This window comes from Meles meles, chromosome 4, assembly GCF_922984935.1.
Source record: "Meles meles chromosome 4, mMelMel3.1 paternal haplotype, whole genome shotgun sequence".
Classification (NCBI taxonomy): Eukaryota; Metazoa; Chordata; class Mammalia; order Carnivora; family Mustelidae; genus Meles; species Meles meles.
Window position 1 is genome coordinate 10,139,010 of NC_060069.1, and position 15,992 is coordinate 10,155,001.

At 36.6% G+C, this 15,992-nt stretch overlaps 1 protein-coding gene and 1 pseudogene across 5 annotated transcripts in view; one reads left to right on the top strand and one right to left on the bottom strand.

The window, feature by feature from the left end:
• The window catches only part of ATP2C1 (ATPase secretory pathway Ca2+ transporting 1), a 174,271-nt gene that overhangs the window by 87,173 nt on the left and 71,106 nt on the right, over positions 1 to 15,992 (bottom strand). For 4 of the 5 annotated variants that reach the window (XM_046002707.1, XM_046002711.1, XM_046002709.1 and 1 more), the window contains 3 exons: positions 7,149 to 7,259; positions 4,483 to 4,599; positions 1,619 to 1,708 (listed from right to left, as the gene is read on the bottom strand). In XM_046002707.1, the coding sequence (XP_045858663.1) occupies positions 1,619 to 1,708; positions 4,483 to 4,599; positions 7,149 to 7,259 (318 nt within the window). Of the gene's footprint in view, positions 1 to 1,618; positions 1,709 to 4,482; positions 4,600 to 7,148; positions 7,260 to 8,848; positions 8,918 to 15,992 lie in introns of all 5 variants that reach the window. The other variant, XM_046002710.1, reaches the window with a different exon arrangement.
• Positions 10,285 to 11,774, top strand: LOC123940185 (annotated as a pseudogene).

The window sequence follows — 15,992 nt, forward strand, 5'->3', positions numbered from 1 at the left end:
ATAAATTTGTGAGAAAAGTGCAAGCATTTTCGATTTTTCTTTTATGTCTGCCTTAATACAAAATTAGATTTTCACACTTGCTTCAGCATTTAATCTATTGTTCTATGTTGATTAGGCTGAAGCATAGGTAGAAAACCTAATCTCGTACAGATAATGTTGGAAAAGGAAGGAAGGAATAGTTTAAAAGATTTTTCAGATTGTGGATATTCTTCTTAGCTACTACACCAAAATTAGAAAAGTGTTAGTTACTTAGGGTAATTTGCAATGTAGAATTGAAACTGTATCAATGAACTTTTTATAATCTATTACAGTAAAATCCACTGGTCTATTTTCAATTTGAATGGACCTTGGTCACTGAAAACTTGTTAACATCTTACACTGGTCATTTAGAAAATATTGATTTACTTGGTTTTTCAAATCTTTCAAGTGTTGATGCATTTCTTAATAGTAAAAAAAAAAAATCATTCATTGAAATATTACTGATCTCTTTAGAATATAGTCAAATCCTGGGAAGCAATTCATGTAGTAATTCATAAATATTTTGCAAAATTCTAAGTATCACTGGAAAGCTTGAATTTTATCACGGGCATAAATGCTGTTTATTTTTCTTGAAGCAATAGTTTCATCTCACCCACTTCCTTAAAAAAAAGTACCTCAGTTATCCAAGTCTTAAAAACCAAGTTTGTCTATCATTCATTCTTTCTAGTTAAAGCTTAATTCAGCTAACCATAATTGCCCTTCCTTGAAACAATCACTGTACCTCAATATATGTTAAGTCCTTTATGCATATTTCCCATTTTATTACACAGAATATTCATAAAGTATGTATTCAACCATCAAGATTTAATGAAATTAATTTTTACTGCTGTATGAAAAACACCCCTGAGAGAATCAATAAAAGAAAACAATGACCACTAGTATAGTTTGGTGCCATTATTTTGACTTGAGTCAACAGTTTTACCTGCCATTGTTTTTGCACCACTGATGCAAATATCCAAAGTAAAAAAGAACGTTTTAGTATTACAAAAATTGTTTTGACCTTACATGCTCCCTGAAAAGGTCTTAAGAGACACCTGGGAGTCCACAAACAAGAGCTCAAGAACTACAGCTCTATACTTGTACTGTGTTCTTAAGCATAAATATATTTGCTTTAATCAATGCTTGTACTTGTTATAAAATTTTTATACTACGATAAAACAGAGGGAAAAAAAGAAGAGGAAACTTTCAATGAAAGCTAAAACAGCTTAGCCAGAAAGAATAAAATCTTACATAGTAAATAGAGTGTTCACTGTTAAGTAACACTTTTAATCTCATAATCACAGGCTTCAGTTCACAATTAGTAAAACATTCTCAACAGAAAGTAAACTAAATTGAAATTTTAACCAGAAATATGTTACAAAATATTTCATATCTGTAAAATTATATGGTTATTCAATAATTCTCATGAATGCTAATCACAGACCCTTGAACATTACTTGAGATTACTACAAGAATTCGGATATTAACAAAAAAACCTGAAGAAACATCATGCACTTCTCAATTCATTTTCCAAAACAAAAGCCAATCCTAATTTTAAATGATTATCCAATAGTTTAAAAATATGCGTATTTTTTCTTACCACAGTGATACTGACAGCATCATCAAACTGATGCATTAAAACACTGATGACTGCAGAAGCCAGAAGCAGCATAATAAGGGGATTTTTAAACTGAAAGTGAAAACAAACAGCAATTCAACAGTTTTGTATGAATGGTAGTTGTGCTCCATCACAACAAAAACTTAAAAAAAAAAACTACTGAGACATGATTAGAAAATTAGGAGTCTAAGTTTGAGAGTTTCTCTCTCTTCAATTAACCAAAAAAGTATTTATGCTTAACTACATTTAAAAGTCATCATTTCATAAGTTCCTTTTCAGAAGAAAAAATTAAAATATCAATACTTAAAACTAAGAATTTACCAATTCCTTATGGTAAGCGTGTATTTTTGGTATATTAATTAATAAATATAGCTGTTCTGAATTTCTACTGAGGCTAGAATAAGTGGAAAATGATTTTTAAGATAAAGATTTTGGTTAACACTGGATACACCTAAATTACAAAATCCAAACATTCCTATACTTAATAAATTAGCACAGGTTACAATTCTGTAACAACATGTCACAATTCACATGCCCCAGGAATAATCCCCTTCATCAGCTAAAAGCCAACAATAAGATCCACTCGACAGAGGCCGAAGATTTTCCAAATGCTGGTTTTCCTAATATCTATCTGGCAGAAGCAACAGTATCTAAAGAAACAGAACTACACCACCAACCCAACCAAGCAGCGCTTAAATGACCAAGCACCAGAGCCACCTTAAATTCTTCCCGTTACTCCTTAATCATCAGACCTCTGTTGCCAGAACCTCTTCCTCTGATGAAGTGGTGCCAATCACTATGAAAGGTGCAAAGTAACTAGGCTGCAAAGAATTCATCCCACCAGAGAGCCCCAGCCCCTAGCTATCACAGCAGCAAGGTCAGATGCCATCACCTCCCATTCCCTTTATGACTCCATTCCCTGGCACAGTGGTTCCGACCGTTTCACATCAGAATCATGTGAAGAACTTACAACAAGTGCCTAGGATCACACCAGACCAATTAAATCAGAATCTCTGGGCATAGGGCCCAGACTTCAGCATTTTTTAAGTGTTCCCAAGTGATTCTAACACCTAGACGACTGAAAATCACTACTCTAGCAAACTAAAACTACAACTGCAATATGGTTCAGGGTTAAGGAACCCCACACACCTGCATGAGTCAGAGTACTTGGGTTTAAATCCAGCTCCTGTCACTTAGATATGACCCAAGTGCCTCATTTGGTAAAATACTACCTTATACGAAGACTGTGGTAAAAAGGAACTAAAAATGTATATTTAAAACACTGTGTAAACCATGAAACTCTCTTCAAATGTTAGCTCTTATCATTATAATTTGAGGACAAGACCCATCGGCTTTTTAATTATAACCTCTGAAATAGCTACGCCACGGTAGCAAGCACACTACTTGATGAATGGCAGGCTCCAGGCAAATGTTGCAAATCAACAAATTCAGTGTTCTTCGTAGAGAAACAGAGAGTCACCCAGTGCTTGATGATTAACAACTGATATTTGCTGCTAATTGTTGTTTGTGCTTAACTGTATTACACTACTTCTGTTTCATTCCCATAGCAATTCCATGATGCAGGTAGTCAAGCTTTGCAACAGGAATAAGAAAGTAAAACATTAAATTATACTACCTCGTAATAAGTCCAATCATTGTTCAGAATGAAATTCCTAAAGTTTTAGGTAATATGTAAATGTGGTAAATGTGAGAATACAAACATGCAAACAAAAAATACGCTACAAACATATGACAGACATACACACACACGAGATTCTTTTAATCTCTAAAAATACAGTTTTTCCACTTTAGACAAACTCATCTGCAAAATTAAGACTGATAAATTTGGGCCCATTAATGACCTTTAGAAAAGCCACACATAGATCTTATTTAAAAAAAAAAAAAAAAGTCTGTACTTAGAAGGCATTAAAGGTTTTCTTTACTAAAAAGAACTTGTTAAAAAATGAATAAATAAGGGGCGCCTGGGTGGCTCAGTGGATTAAGCCGCTGCCTTCGGCTCGGGTCATGATCTCAGGGTCCTGGAATCGAGCCCCGCATCGGGCTCTCTGCTCTGCAGGGAGCCTGCTTCCTCCTCTCTCTCTGCCTCTCTCTCTGCCTCTCTCTCTCTGCCTGCCTCTCTGCCTACTTGTGATCTCTCTCTCTGTCAAATAAATAAATAAAATCTTTAAAAAAAAAATGAATAAATAAGTAAAAATAAAAAGAACTTGTTTGGCAAACCAACCCTACGAGGTGAAAACTGGCCACAGGATTCTTAAAACTTTTCTCACTAACATATTTGTTATCAAGATAAAAGGAAATCCTACAATAAGTCTTTCTGAAAAGATTAGGATATTGACAAAATATAATTAAAAATAGCTATTGTTTATTCATAGCTTACAACCTCCTAAAATTATGATCCTCATGTTACAGATAAGACTAAAAGGATAATAAAGATCATACAACTAGTAAGAAATAAAGACAGAATTTGTACCAGGCAGTCTGGATTCAAACTATCTTATTTTTACTACATTCTCTAATCTGGCCGTATTACTTTAAAAAAACATTAGCATTCCTTATAGTAAAACAAGTGTAAGGTAGACATCTGTAAAAGAAACTACTGTTCAAGTATCACTCCATGTTATACATTCGTAAAGATTTGCACACTAAAAATTATAGAAGTTCCAACTTAACAGCAAACCCTAACAGAAAAAATGTAGGTAAAAAACATTTTTACGTATTATTTCCTTTCTCTACCAAAAAAAAAAAAAACTTCACAAAAATAAACAACTACACTAACAAAAATACATGTAAATTACACAGCAGAGGAAGAAATAAAAATATCTCACCTGAGTAATATACTTCTTCCACAGTGGCTCATCTTCACTGATATCAAATTCATTCCAGCCATGGAAGGCTCGCCTATGACTTACTTCACATTTGTTTAGACCATTCTGAAGATCAGCCTATTAGATTTTACATATAAAAGTTACTGAAAATGTTAGCAGAGGACAAAAGAAGAAAAACACAAGGGTACATATTTATGTTCATATTTATAAGAAATTACACAACAGTCAAAACTAACTTGTTGTAACAAAAAAAAAAAGCATTATCAGTGGTTGCTTGGGGCCAGGAGCAAAATCTACTTAGAAAGATTAACTGCAGAGGGACCTGAGGGAACTTCTAAGAGTGATTAAAGTGCTCCATATCTTAATTCTGGCAGTGGTTAACATTTGCCAAAATGCAAACTATTCTGTTAATATGGATACATTAGGGCGCCTGGGTGGCTCAGTGGTTTAAGCCGCTGCCTTCGGCTCAGGTCATGATCTCAGGGTCCTAGGATTGAGTCCCACGTCGGGCTCTCTGCTCGGCAGGGAGCCTGCTTCCCTCTCACTCTCTCTGCCTGCCTCTTTGCCTACTTATGATCTCTCTCTGTCAAATAAATACATAAAATCTTAAAAAAAAAAAATATGGATACATTATATTTCATGTAAACTACACCCTGACAAAAAAAAATTTATTGATGTATAGGTAACATACATTATTATATTAGCAATTTTTAAGTGTAAGCAATAAAGTACAGTTTAATAAACAAAAAACTTAGGATTTTCTCTGGGAAAAGAGAAATAATAAAAACCAGCCACATGACTTAGAGAAACAAAATATGGTACATTTTAATTCATTTTGTTTACTTTCATTGTTTTATTTTCTAAAATTAGTTTCTCCAAAAGAACATTCAATGGACCATAACTGCCTTTCTTGTTTCTTGTTCTCTGAGCCTATCAAAACCCTCAGATTGGTATTACTTTTTACTCTTGGACTGTATAATTACTTTAAGCAGATAATATGTGGTTCCTAAATTACTGAAAATAATTATGCTCTATGAACACCACCTACATTCTTCAATCACTGCAATACTGTGTTTTATAAGAAATATGTATGATATATGGTCATTCAGATAACTAAAACATACTTCTCATTTGTATCTGGTCTTCCCTCTAGGGTTGCGGGCTCACAGCTCCTAAACCCTTGTAATTTCCTGGGATGATGACAATAAAGGCATCTTTCATTGTGTTAATGAAGGTGACTTTTAGACCCCACCCAAGAACAGCAGCTGAGGACCAACCATATGATCACAGGGTTTAGTCCTAGCACCCCACCACTATTTTCCCTCACCTCTGAGGAGGAAAGAGATAGGATGGAGGTTGAATCAGCCAAAGGCCAATGACTCAGTCAATCATGACTAAGCAATGAAGCCTCCATAAAAGCCCAAAAGAATTGGGTTTGGAGAGCTTCCAGGTTGGCGAGCACATGGAGACTGGAGAGAATGGTACACCTCCAGAGGGCATGGAAGCTCCAGGCCCTTTCCCCATGGCAGACATATGTAACTTTTCATCTGACTGTTGATTTGTATCCTTTACCATATCCTTTTAATAAACTGGTAAACATAAGTGTTTCCTTGAGCTCTGTGAGCCACTCTAGAAAATTAAATGAACCTAAGGAAGAACCTCTAATCTGTAGTGGATAGGTCAGAAGACAGACAACAGCATGGGGCCTATGACTGACTTCTGAAGTCAGGAGTAAGGGGCAGTCTTCTAGGGCTGAACTCTTAACCTATGGAATCTGATGCTCTCTCTGGGTAGATATTGTTAAAATTGAGTTAAAATACTGAGCATCCAAGAATTGCTTGGTGTTATGTGTGGGAGAACCGCCCCCCACCCTGCACCTTGCCACCAACCATGTTGGAATTGGGTCTGGGAAACTTAGAAGAGTCACTGTCGCTCATGATTTATTATCATAACTATCATTTAAGAATGAAATTACCTGCATTTCCTAAAATAATCAGTTTCTTTGGCCAAAAGCTTTATGATAAAGTTTGGTAACAGTCTCACAACACTTAAAACACTTAAAAATATAAACGGCTTTAAAACAATATAAATATGACAACCAAAAAACCCTCAAAAAACAGACATCCAACGTTTTTAATGCCATCATTAAAATATGTGAATTCTGAAAGAAAAATAAAAACAGTATTCATGTTACATTAGATTGTGCTTTTTAAAACCAGTAAGAAATTAAATTACATAAGCAATTAAAGTTTACTTGCATTCCCTATCTTGTACTCACCTTTTACTCTACTTTAGAAAACACTTAAAAAAAAAAAAGATAAACACCTAACTCCACTTGTGTTAATAAATTGATTATTTTTATTAATCCAACTAATCCTTACATAGCATTAATAGTTCCTGGCAATGCTAATGACCAAGAGCTGCAGGTAAACACTAGTCACATGCAGCCATTTAAATTTCAATGAACAAAAATTAAATTAATTTAGTTCCTTATCTAAATATCCACACTTCAAGGCCTCGGTAGCCGTATTTTACTACTGGCTACTGTACTGAACAGTGCAGAACACCACACTATGTCATCAAAGAAAATTCTATTGGATGGCATTTACCTATAGTCTAAATGACTGATTTACTATCTCTTCCCTTCCTCCCCACCAACCACTTACTTGGAGAATGCTTGCAACTTCACTGACTGGTAATTCACTTGCTTTTTTTGATGTCAATACAGGAATCATTGTCTCATTTTCACCATTAGGAATTTTTTGAAAACGTGCAACCTAGCAAATAAAACCAAAGGAAAAATATTTGAATATACCAAAAAACTGGAATGCAGTCTAGAATAAATGAAAATCCAAATGTTCACAGAAACTTAGTTTCCAGTTAGAAAGCAAACATTTTTAGAGTAATAATTATCTAGTCCTAATAAGATAATTTTCTACTGGGGCGCCTGGGTGGCTCAGTGGGTTAAAGCTTCTGCCTTCGGCTCAGGTCATGGTCCCGGGGTTCTGGGATCGAGCCCCACATCGGGCTCTCTGCTCTGCAGACAGCCTGCTTCCTCCTCTCTCTCTCTGCCTGCCTCTCTGCCTACTTGTGATCTCTATCTGTCAAATAAATAAATAAAATCTTTAAAAAAAAAAAAAAAAGATAATTTTCTACTATGTGCTATTTCTCCAGAAAGCACATCTCAAAAATTAAGCCACCAGTACCAGCTAGGACACAAAATTTTTAATTTCCACATTAAATTTTTTAAAAAGCTATTTCTACAGCAATGCAATGAGTAAACAGTGAAACAGATGTCCCGTCTAGCAGATCCTGAGAATTACATGTAGTCCTAATCCTCCACACTCATTATGTTTAACAGGAAAGACAGAGAACAGCTAAGCTTTCTCCATTTTAACTACTCCTGTTGGTCAGCCTGTTTCTTAACTGTCCGAAAAACAACCGGCTACTCTACGTAAGCACCAGGACAGCAAGTCAGATTTAAAAACCCATTCCCCAGCCAGCAGGAAAACAAAAGAGCAGAAGAGACACACAAGCAGAGGATGCACAGTTAGGGCAGGGGCTCTGAACAAACAGAGTAAATCACAGAATTGGTGGTAACCATGGTATCTACTTGATGCAGCTTCATAAGAAGTATCTACAGAAAAGTGTTTATTTATTAACACACTTCCAGAAATAAATCCCCAATCCAGACTTGTCTTGGGTCCTAAACTAACAGTTTCTTTATAGACAAAAAGTTTTGAGAAAGTGAGACAAAATCTCCCCACAGAAACTTTAGCAAAGAAAACATTTCAGTTGCTACACATCCACTGATTAAAATACTGAAACTGAAGTGATCCTCTTACTGCCAAGACACAGGTCTTTAAGCATTCAGAAGGAATGTTTTCCCAACCTTGGCTCATCAACATTTTTTAGGATAAAATATTTCCCTAAAATTTTTTTGACACAACACTTCTTTAAGACAACAAATGAGATTGATCAAAGAAGAATAACTTAAATTTCTATTATTCTAAGACAATAAGAGACCTGCATGCTGTCATTAGAGGTCTGTGTACATAAAAAAATCTTCACACTTACTCCAAAAAGTAGTAAATACCTGTGGGGAAAAAAGTACTCCCTCAGTGTAACTGAGTTCTGGAACAATCAAACACATATATGTTTTCTAATCTCATTTATTTAAAAGGCATTCCTGAATGTTTAAGTACTTTAAAGCAAGAGGAAATATTTTCCTACTTTTAATGAGAAGATACTAATAACTAAAAATTTTGAGGAAACTGGAAATAGATGACCTTTCTGTCATACAAAACAGAGTCTTGAAATTATTTAAAGCATATTTTTACATAATTTGAGAAATTCAAAACCTTACAGAAAATATTGGAAATCTCACAGAAGTTGCACACTTGTTTTAGAGCCACTGAATGTCCTTATTTCAAACCTACAGAACAAAGCAGGATAGGAAAGATTTCATTTTACCATCCCTAAATTAAACACTGGAGTAAACCCTGCAAAAAACAATGAGAACTAAACCAGTGTGATACGGTTATTTTATCTTGTGGGATCTTAGAGCAAAATTAAGAAGGAACAAATGTATTTACATTACCTCCAGTGACACTGAGATTAATAAAACCTTTTATTTCTAAGATTCCTGTACCTCAGTTTCTTCACATACAAACAGGGATAATAGTGCCAAAAGCTGTGTGAACATCACATCCATTAATAAAGCACCTGACCCACTAGTACTAAGGGCTGAAATAGCTATTTTTCTCAAAAAAGTATTTAACATTTACATGTATATTCACCAGTACAATTAGCTCAATACAGAACTAAATTACCAATCGAGGTGCATAAAGTTAGATTTGCAATAATCTTTCTATTAAAATTTATTTTTCAAGGCGCCTGTGTGTCTCAGTCGGTTAAGCAGCTGCCTCCAGCTTGGGTCATGATCTCAAGGTCCTGGGGTCCAGCCCCCAGCTGGGCTGCCTGCTCAATGGGCAGTCTGGTTCTTCCTCTGCCTCTCTTACCCCTGCCACTCCCCACTTGTGCTCACTATATCTTTTTTTCAAATAAATATTTTATAAATTAAAATTAAAATAATAAAATGTACTTTTCTATCATTGATATAGTGAAAATTGCTATCTCAAGTACCCAATACGCAGAGCCTTTCTCATAATACAAGAGCCTTTCTCATAAAATCTTTGTAAAGTAATCTTTTGGTAGTTGTTATAAAAGACAGGGTCTATGTTGGAATACACTCTCCATAAAATCCTTCATGAGCATTCCATGGCCCAAAAGAGCTAAAAAAATCTCAACAGAAGAAAGTAAGACTGTTTCACTTAATAATGGGTAAGACACTGGAGGGACATGATGATATCTCTCTAAATATATGAAAAGCTGCCATGTGAAAAAAGGAAACAACAAAACCAAAGGGTAAGTTTCTAGCCAACCAACTTCTGGAGTTCGAATGAAGAGCACTAGATGTATTCTGGCAAAGGCCAGACAGCATGTGATAAGGACAGATTTCACTGAAAGAACTGCTATCAATAGGGGAAGGCTACAGCACAAATTTCTTGGCCAAAGGCAGCAATCTCAACTACATTTATGCTTATTAGATTCTACTTCAACCTAAACTTAAGGAAATTATTGAATTTTAATCCTGTTTTCTTTTTAAGCAAATGTTATATTTAGTAGTTCAAATGGATCATTATCTCTATGGCTTATAAGAGTAATTTGTTCAGCTTTTTCACAACACGTTTGCCACCTGAACACAGGTGTCATGAAAACCACCACTCAACCTAAACCAGAATGGGATAGGAAAAGACTCATATCAACATTGTCGTCATCGGACATGTAGATTCGGGTAAGTCTACCACTACTGGTCATCTGATCTACGAATGCAGTGGGATCAACAAAAGAACTATCGAAAAATTAGAGGAGGAGGCTGCTGAGATGGGAAAAGACTCCTTCAAGAGTGCCCGGGTCTTGGATAAACTGAAAGCTGAACGTGAACATGGTATCACCACTGATATCTCCCTGTGGAAATTCGAGATCAGCCAAGTATTATGTGACCATCATTGATGCTCTAGGACACAGACTTTATCAAAAACATGATTATGGGCACATCTCAGGCTGACTGTGCTGTCCTGATTGTTGCTGCTGGTGTTGGTGAATTTGAAGCAGGTATCTCCAAGAACGGGCAGACCCGTGAGCATGCCCTTCTGGCTTACATGCTGGGTGTAAAACAACTAATTGTTGGTGTTAACAAAATGGATTCCACTGAGCCACCCTATAGCCAGGAAATCGTTAAGGAAGTCAGCACCTACATTAAGAAAATTGGCTACAACCCCGACACAGTAGCATTTGTGCCAATTTCTGGTTGGAATGGTGACAACATGCTGGAGCCAAGTGCTAACATGCCTTGGTTCAAGGGATGGAAAGTCACCCGTAAAGATGGGAATGCCAGCGGAACCACACTGCTTGAAGCTCTGGATTGCATTCTGCCACCAACTCGTCCAACTAACAAGTCCTTGCATCTACCTCTCCAGGATGTCTACAAAATTGGTGGTATTGGTACTGTCCCTGTGGGCCAAGAGGAGACTTGTGTTCTTAAACCTGGCATGGTGATCACCTTTGCTCCAGTCAATGCTACAACTGAAGTCAAGTCTGTTGAAATGCACCATGAAGCTTTGAGTTAGGCTCTTCCTGGGGACCATGTGGGCTTCATTGTCAAGAACGTATCTGTCAAAGATGTTCGTCGTGGCAATGTGGCTGGTGACAGCAAAAATGACCCACCAATGGAAGCAGCTGACTTCATGGCTCAGGTGATTATCGTGAACCATCCAGGCCAAATCAGTGCTGGATATGCACCTGTGCTGGATTGTCACACGGCTCACACTGCTTGCAAGTTTGTTGAGCTGAAGGAGAAGCTAGATCGTCGTTCTGGAAAAAAGCTGGAAGATGGTCCCAAATTCTTGAAATCTGGTGACGCTACCATTGTTAACAGGGTTTCTGGCAAGCCTATGTGTGTTGAGAGCTTCTCCGACTATCCTCCTCTGGGCCGTTTTGCTGAGACAGACAGTTGCTGTGGGGTCATCAAAGCAGTGGACAAGAAGTCAGCTGAAGCTGGCAAGGTCACCAAGTCTGCCCAGAAAGCTCAGAAGGCTAAATGAATATGATCCCCAATACCTGCCACCCCAGTCTTAGTTAGTGGTGGAAGAATGGTCTCAGAACTGTTTCTGTCAATTGGCCATTTAAGTTTAATAGTAAAAGACTGGTTAATGATAACAATGCATCGTAAAACCTCCAGAAGGAAAGGAGAATGCTTTGTGGACCATTTGTTTTTTTTGGGGGGGGGGCAGTTTTAAAAGTTATTAGTTTTTAAAATCAGTACTTTTTTTTTGTTTTGTTTTTTTTCCATTTTATTTATTTTTTCAGCGTAACAGTATTCATTCTTTTTGCACAACACCCAGTGCTCCATGCAAAACGTGCCCTCCCCATTACCCACCACCTGTTCCCCCAACCTCCCACCCTTGACCCTTCAAAACCCTCAGGTTGCCCCAACCTCCCACCCCTGACCCTTCAAAACCCTCAGGTTGTTTTTCAGAGTCCATAGTCTCTTATGGTTCGCCTCCCCTCCCCAATGTCCATAGCCCGCTCCCCCTCTCCCAATCCCACCTCCCCCCAGGAACCCCCAGTTTGTTTTGTGAGATTAAGAGTCATTTATGGTTTGTCTCCCTCCCAATCAGTACTTTTTAATGGACACAACTGACCAAAAATCTGTCAAGAATTTTGAGACCCATTAAAACAAAAGTTTAATGAGAAAAAAAAAGAGTAATTTGTTCACTCCTTTACTCTTTCAACAACCACCACACTTATTGAGAATCTGACTCTGCAGTAGGTCCTTAGTATCAACAATGAGCAAAAAACATCCTGAAGGGGAGGAGGGAGAAGGAAGGGGACAAATGTTTTCAAAGAATAGCACTAATCGAAAACTGCAAATGATCACTACAATGAAGGAGAAGTCCATGGGCAATGAGAGCTTACACAGAGATTGCAAACAGGACAGGAAGTTTTCATGAGAAGTGATGCTTATAGAGCTGAAAGACAAGAAGCTGCCTACGGGAAGGGATGAAGAAGTGAGGGAACTGAGTGTGCAAAGTTCCCAGGAAAGGAGGAAGCTTGGCAAAATGAAGTACTAAAGATCGAAGTACTAAAAGAAAGCCAGCATTTATTCACTTACTCATCTCATCTTTAGACACATAATCAATGCTTATTATACGCCAGGCACTGTTGTTGGTACTGACCCAAAGGTAAGAAGAAAATGAAAACTAGCCTCATGTACATACACAGGAAACAAAAGACTACAAATAATGCACTATACAATGCTCCAGAAAACAATTTAAAAAGGAAGGGCAAGTAAGAGAGGAATTGTTTCAACTTATATGGAGAGAGAGTGGCCAGGGAGGACCTCTCCAGTAAGGTGGCATCTGGGCACGGATACCTGAAAAAAAGCAAAGGAACCAGCCATTAGATTTCTAGGTAGAAATGTCCAGGAGGTAGAAAGCTATGTGTACATACAGGAGAGGCCCAGGTTAGAGATGAGTGGGGGTAGTCATCAGCACATAAATGGTATTAAAACTGAGAATAAACCACACCAGCACAGAAGAAAGGGAAGAGGTCTATGGCATGACCCTAGGGCCTTCTCCCAAAATAGCAATCAGAGATGAGCAGTAACCAAGAGAAGAGACCAAGCAGCAGCAACTAGTAAGGTAAAAGGAGCACCAAAAGAGAAGTCAAGTGCAACAAGTATTTCAAAGAGGGTGTAAATGGCTAGGTTAAATGTTAGTGAAAAATTAAGATGAGGACTGAGAACTGACCACTGAACTTGGCAACACAGAGATAAAGAGAGTGGTTTCAATGGAGTGGTGGTGAACAAAAATCAGACAGGAGTGAATTCAGAGAAAACAGCAGGGGACAAGGTAGAGACTGCATGGACAGATAATCCTTTCCAGTTCTGCTGTAAAAAAGAGCAGAGAAAGGGGATTATTATAACCAGAATGGAGTACAGGTTTCAAGAGCTGGGTTGTTTTTGTTTTTATTTTAGTGAAAAAATAACAGCATGTTTATATGCTGATGAGAATGATCTGATAGAGGAAAAACTAGTAATTCAGGAGAGAGATGGGACAACTGATAAAGTGATGCTCTTGACTAAGTGAGAGGGGATGAAATCTGACATATTTGTAGAAGGACTGGCCTTAGATCAAGGAATAGACAGTTCATCCACAGTTACTGATAGGAAGGCAGAGTAACACAAGAAGAATGCAGGCATGCTGGTAGCCGTGGTAGAAGAAACACATGGAAATATTCTTCTGAGAATTATCTGGATTGAAAAAATCAGGATATATAAAGCAAAAAAAAAGGCTAAAGAAGTAAGTGGGGGATTTTACACGGCCCTGTGGGTCATTATGGAATTTCTTTCTTAATCCTAAGGGCAAATGGAAAGCCTTGCAATGTGGTCTTAAAAGTAAATAAATAAAAGACATAAGTTGGAAAATTAAAAAAACATAGGAGTGGTAAAAACAAACCAGTTTGGACACTATTACATACGTCTAAATAAGAGATAAATGTAGCTTGGACAAGGGTGGTGGGGTTCAGGAACAGATGTAGAGGTAAAAATAACAGTACATGATGATGAACTACATACATATATATATCACATATATATACATACATATATCAAAGAATTATACTAGATTTCTAGCTTGTCTTACATGCTAAACACTAATGCTACTCACCATGGTAAAGAATATTGGTGGTTTTTTTTTTTTAACAAATGGTGCTGTGACAACTAGATATTCACACAAAAAAGCTGGACCCTTCCCTCACACCATATATACAGATTAACTCAAAATGGATCAAAGACCTAAATGTAAGAGCTTAAACTATTAAACTCTTAAAAGACAACCTGGGCTTAAATCTTGACCATGGTCTCCTAAATATGGCACCAAAAGTACAAGAAATAAAAGACTGAACATTATCCAAATTGAAAACTTCCATGCTGCAAAGGACACCATTAAGAAAGTGAAAAAGACAAACCACAGAATGAGAGAAAATATTTGCAAGTCATTGATCTAATAAAGGGCCTGTACCTACAATATATAAATTCTCACAATTCAATAATAAGAAGACACAATCCAATTTTAAAATGAGTAAAAGATCTGAATATATATTTCTACAAAGAAGATATACAAATGACCAGTAAGCACATGAGAAGGTCTTCCATCCTTAGTCATGAGGAAAATACACATCAAAACCACAATGAGATAACACTTCACATCCACTAGGATGACTAAGGTAAAAAAGATAATAACAAGTGTTGGAGAACATACAAAGAAACTGGAACTTTCATATATTGCTGGCAGAGTTGTTAAAAGGTACAGCTGTTATGGAAAAGTTTGACAGCTACTATATATATCTATATATATAAATATTTGTATATATATGTTGTTTGTATAATAGCATAATTATATATATTTATAATATATACATTTTATATATAATTATATATAATAGCATAATTATATATATAATTATATATATATATTATATATATTATATATAATTATATATAATTATATATATTATATATATATAATATATATATAATTATATATATATATAATTATGCTATTATACAAACAATATATTGTCTGGCTAAATGAAGACAGTGTTTTCAGCTTGAAAATTTCTAAGTGATTTAATAATGCTTTGATTTTAAGAACAATAAATAGGGGGCGCCTGGGTGGCTCAGTGGTTTAAGACTCTGCCTTCGGTTCAGGTCATGATCTCAGGGTCCTGGGATCGAGCCCCGCATCATGCTCTCTGCTCAGTGAGGAGCCTGTTTCTCCCTCTCTCTCTGCCTGCCTCTCTGCCTACTTGTGACCTCTCTCTCTGCCAAATAAATAAATAAAATATTTTTTAAAAAAAGAACAATAAATAGGCAAATCACATAAATTTAGTTGAAGGTAAATCATCTTGACAGGCAATGCTATGTCCTTTGTGTGTTAGTACAAAAGTTCATTGTCCATGGTTCCAAGTTTCAGACACTAGGTATTATTTGCTTATCTCCCACCTCATCCTAAAAATATCCTGGGCTTAACTATATATTAATCTCTGCATAGTTGCTTTACATTTGTTTCAAATAACAGCATTTATTAGATCTACACCTTGGATGATTGAACTCATGAAACAAATAAGCACTTACTAAATACACCACACACACAACTACAGTCCATAGTCTATACCTTGCACAGATAAATAATTCAGTTGAAGAGCCACGTCATACCAGAACATACACATTAAGAGTTGCCATACAGCAGTCAAATCATGACAATGCAAGTAAATGAGTCTGAAAATTCAGGAGAAGGAGACTGTTACAGCCCTCAGAATTCTGGGGAACTTCCCTGAAGTAAGCCATTAAAAATGGATAGCAGGGAATGGCTAACATCTGCCAA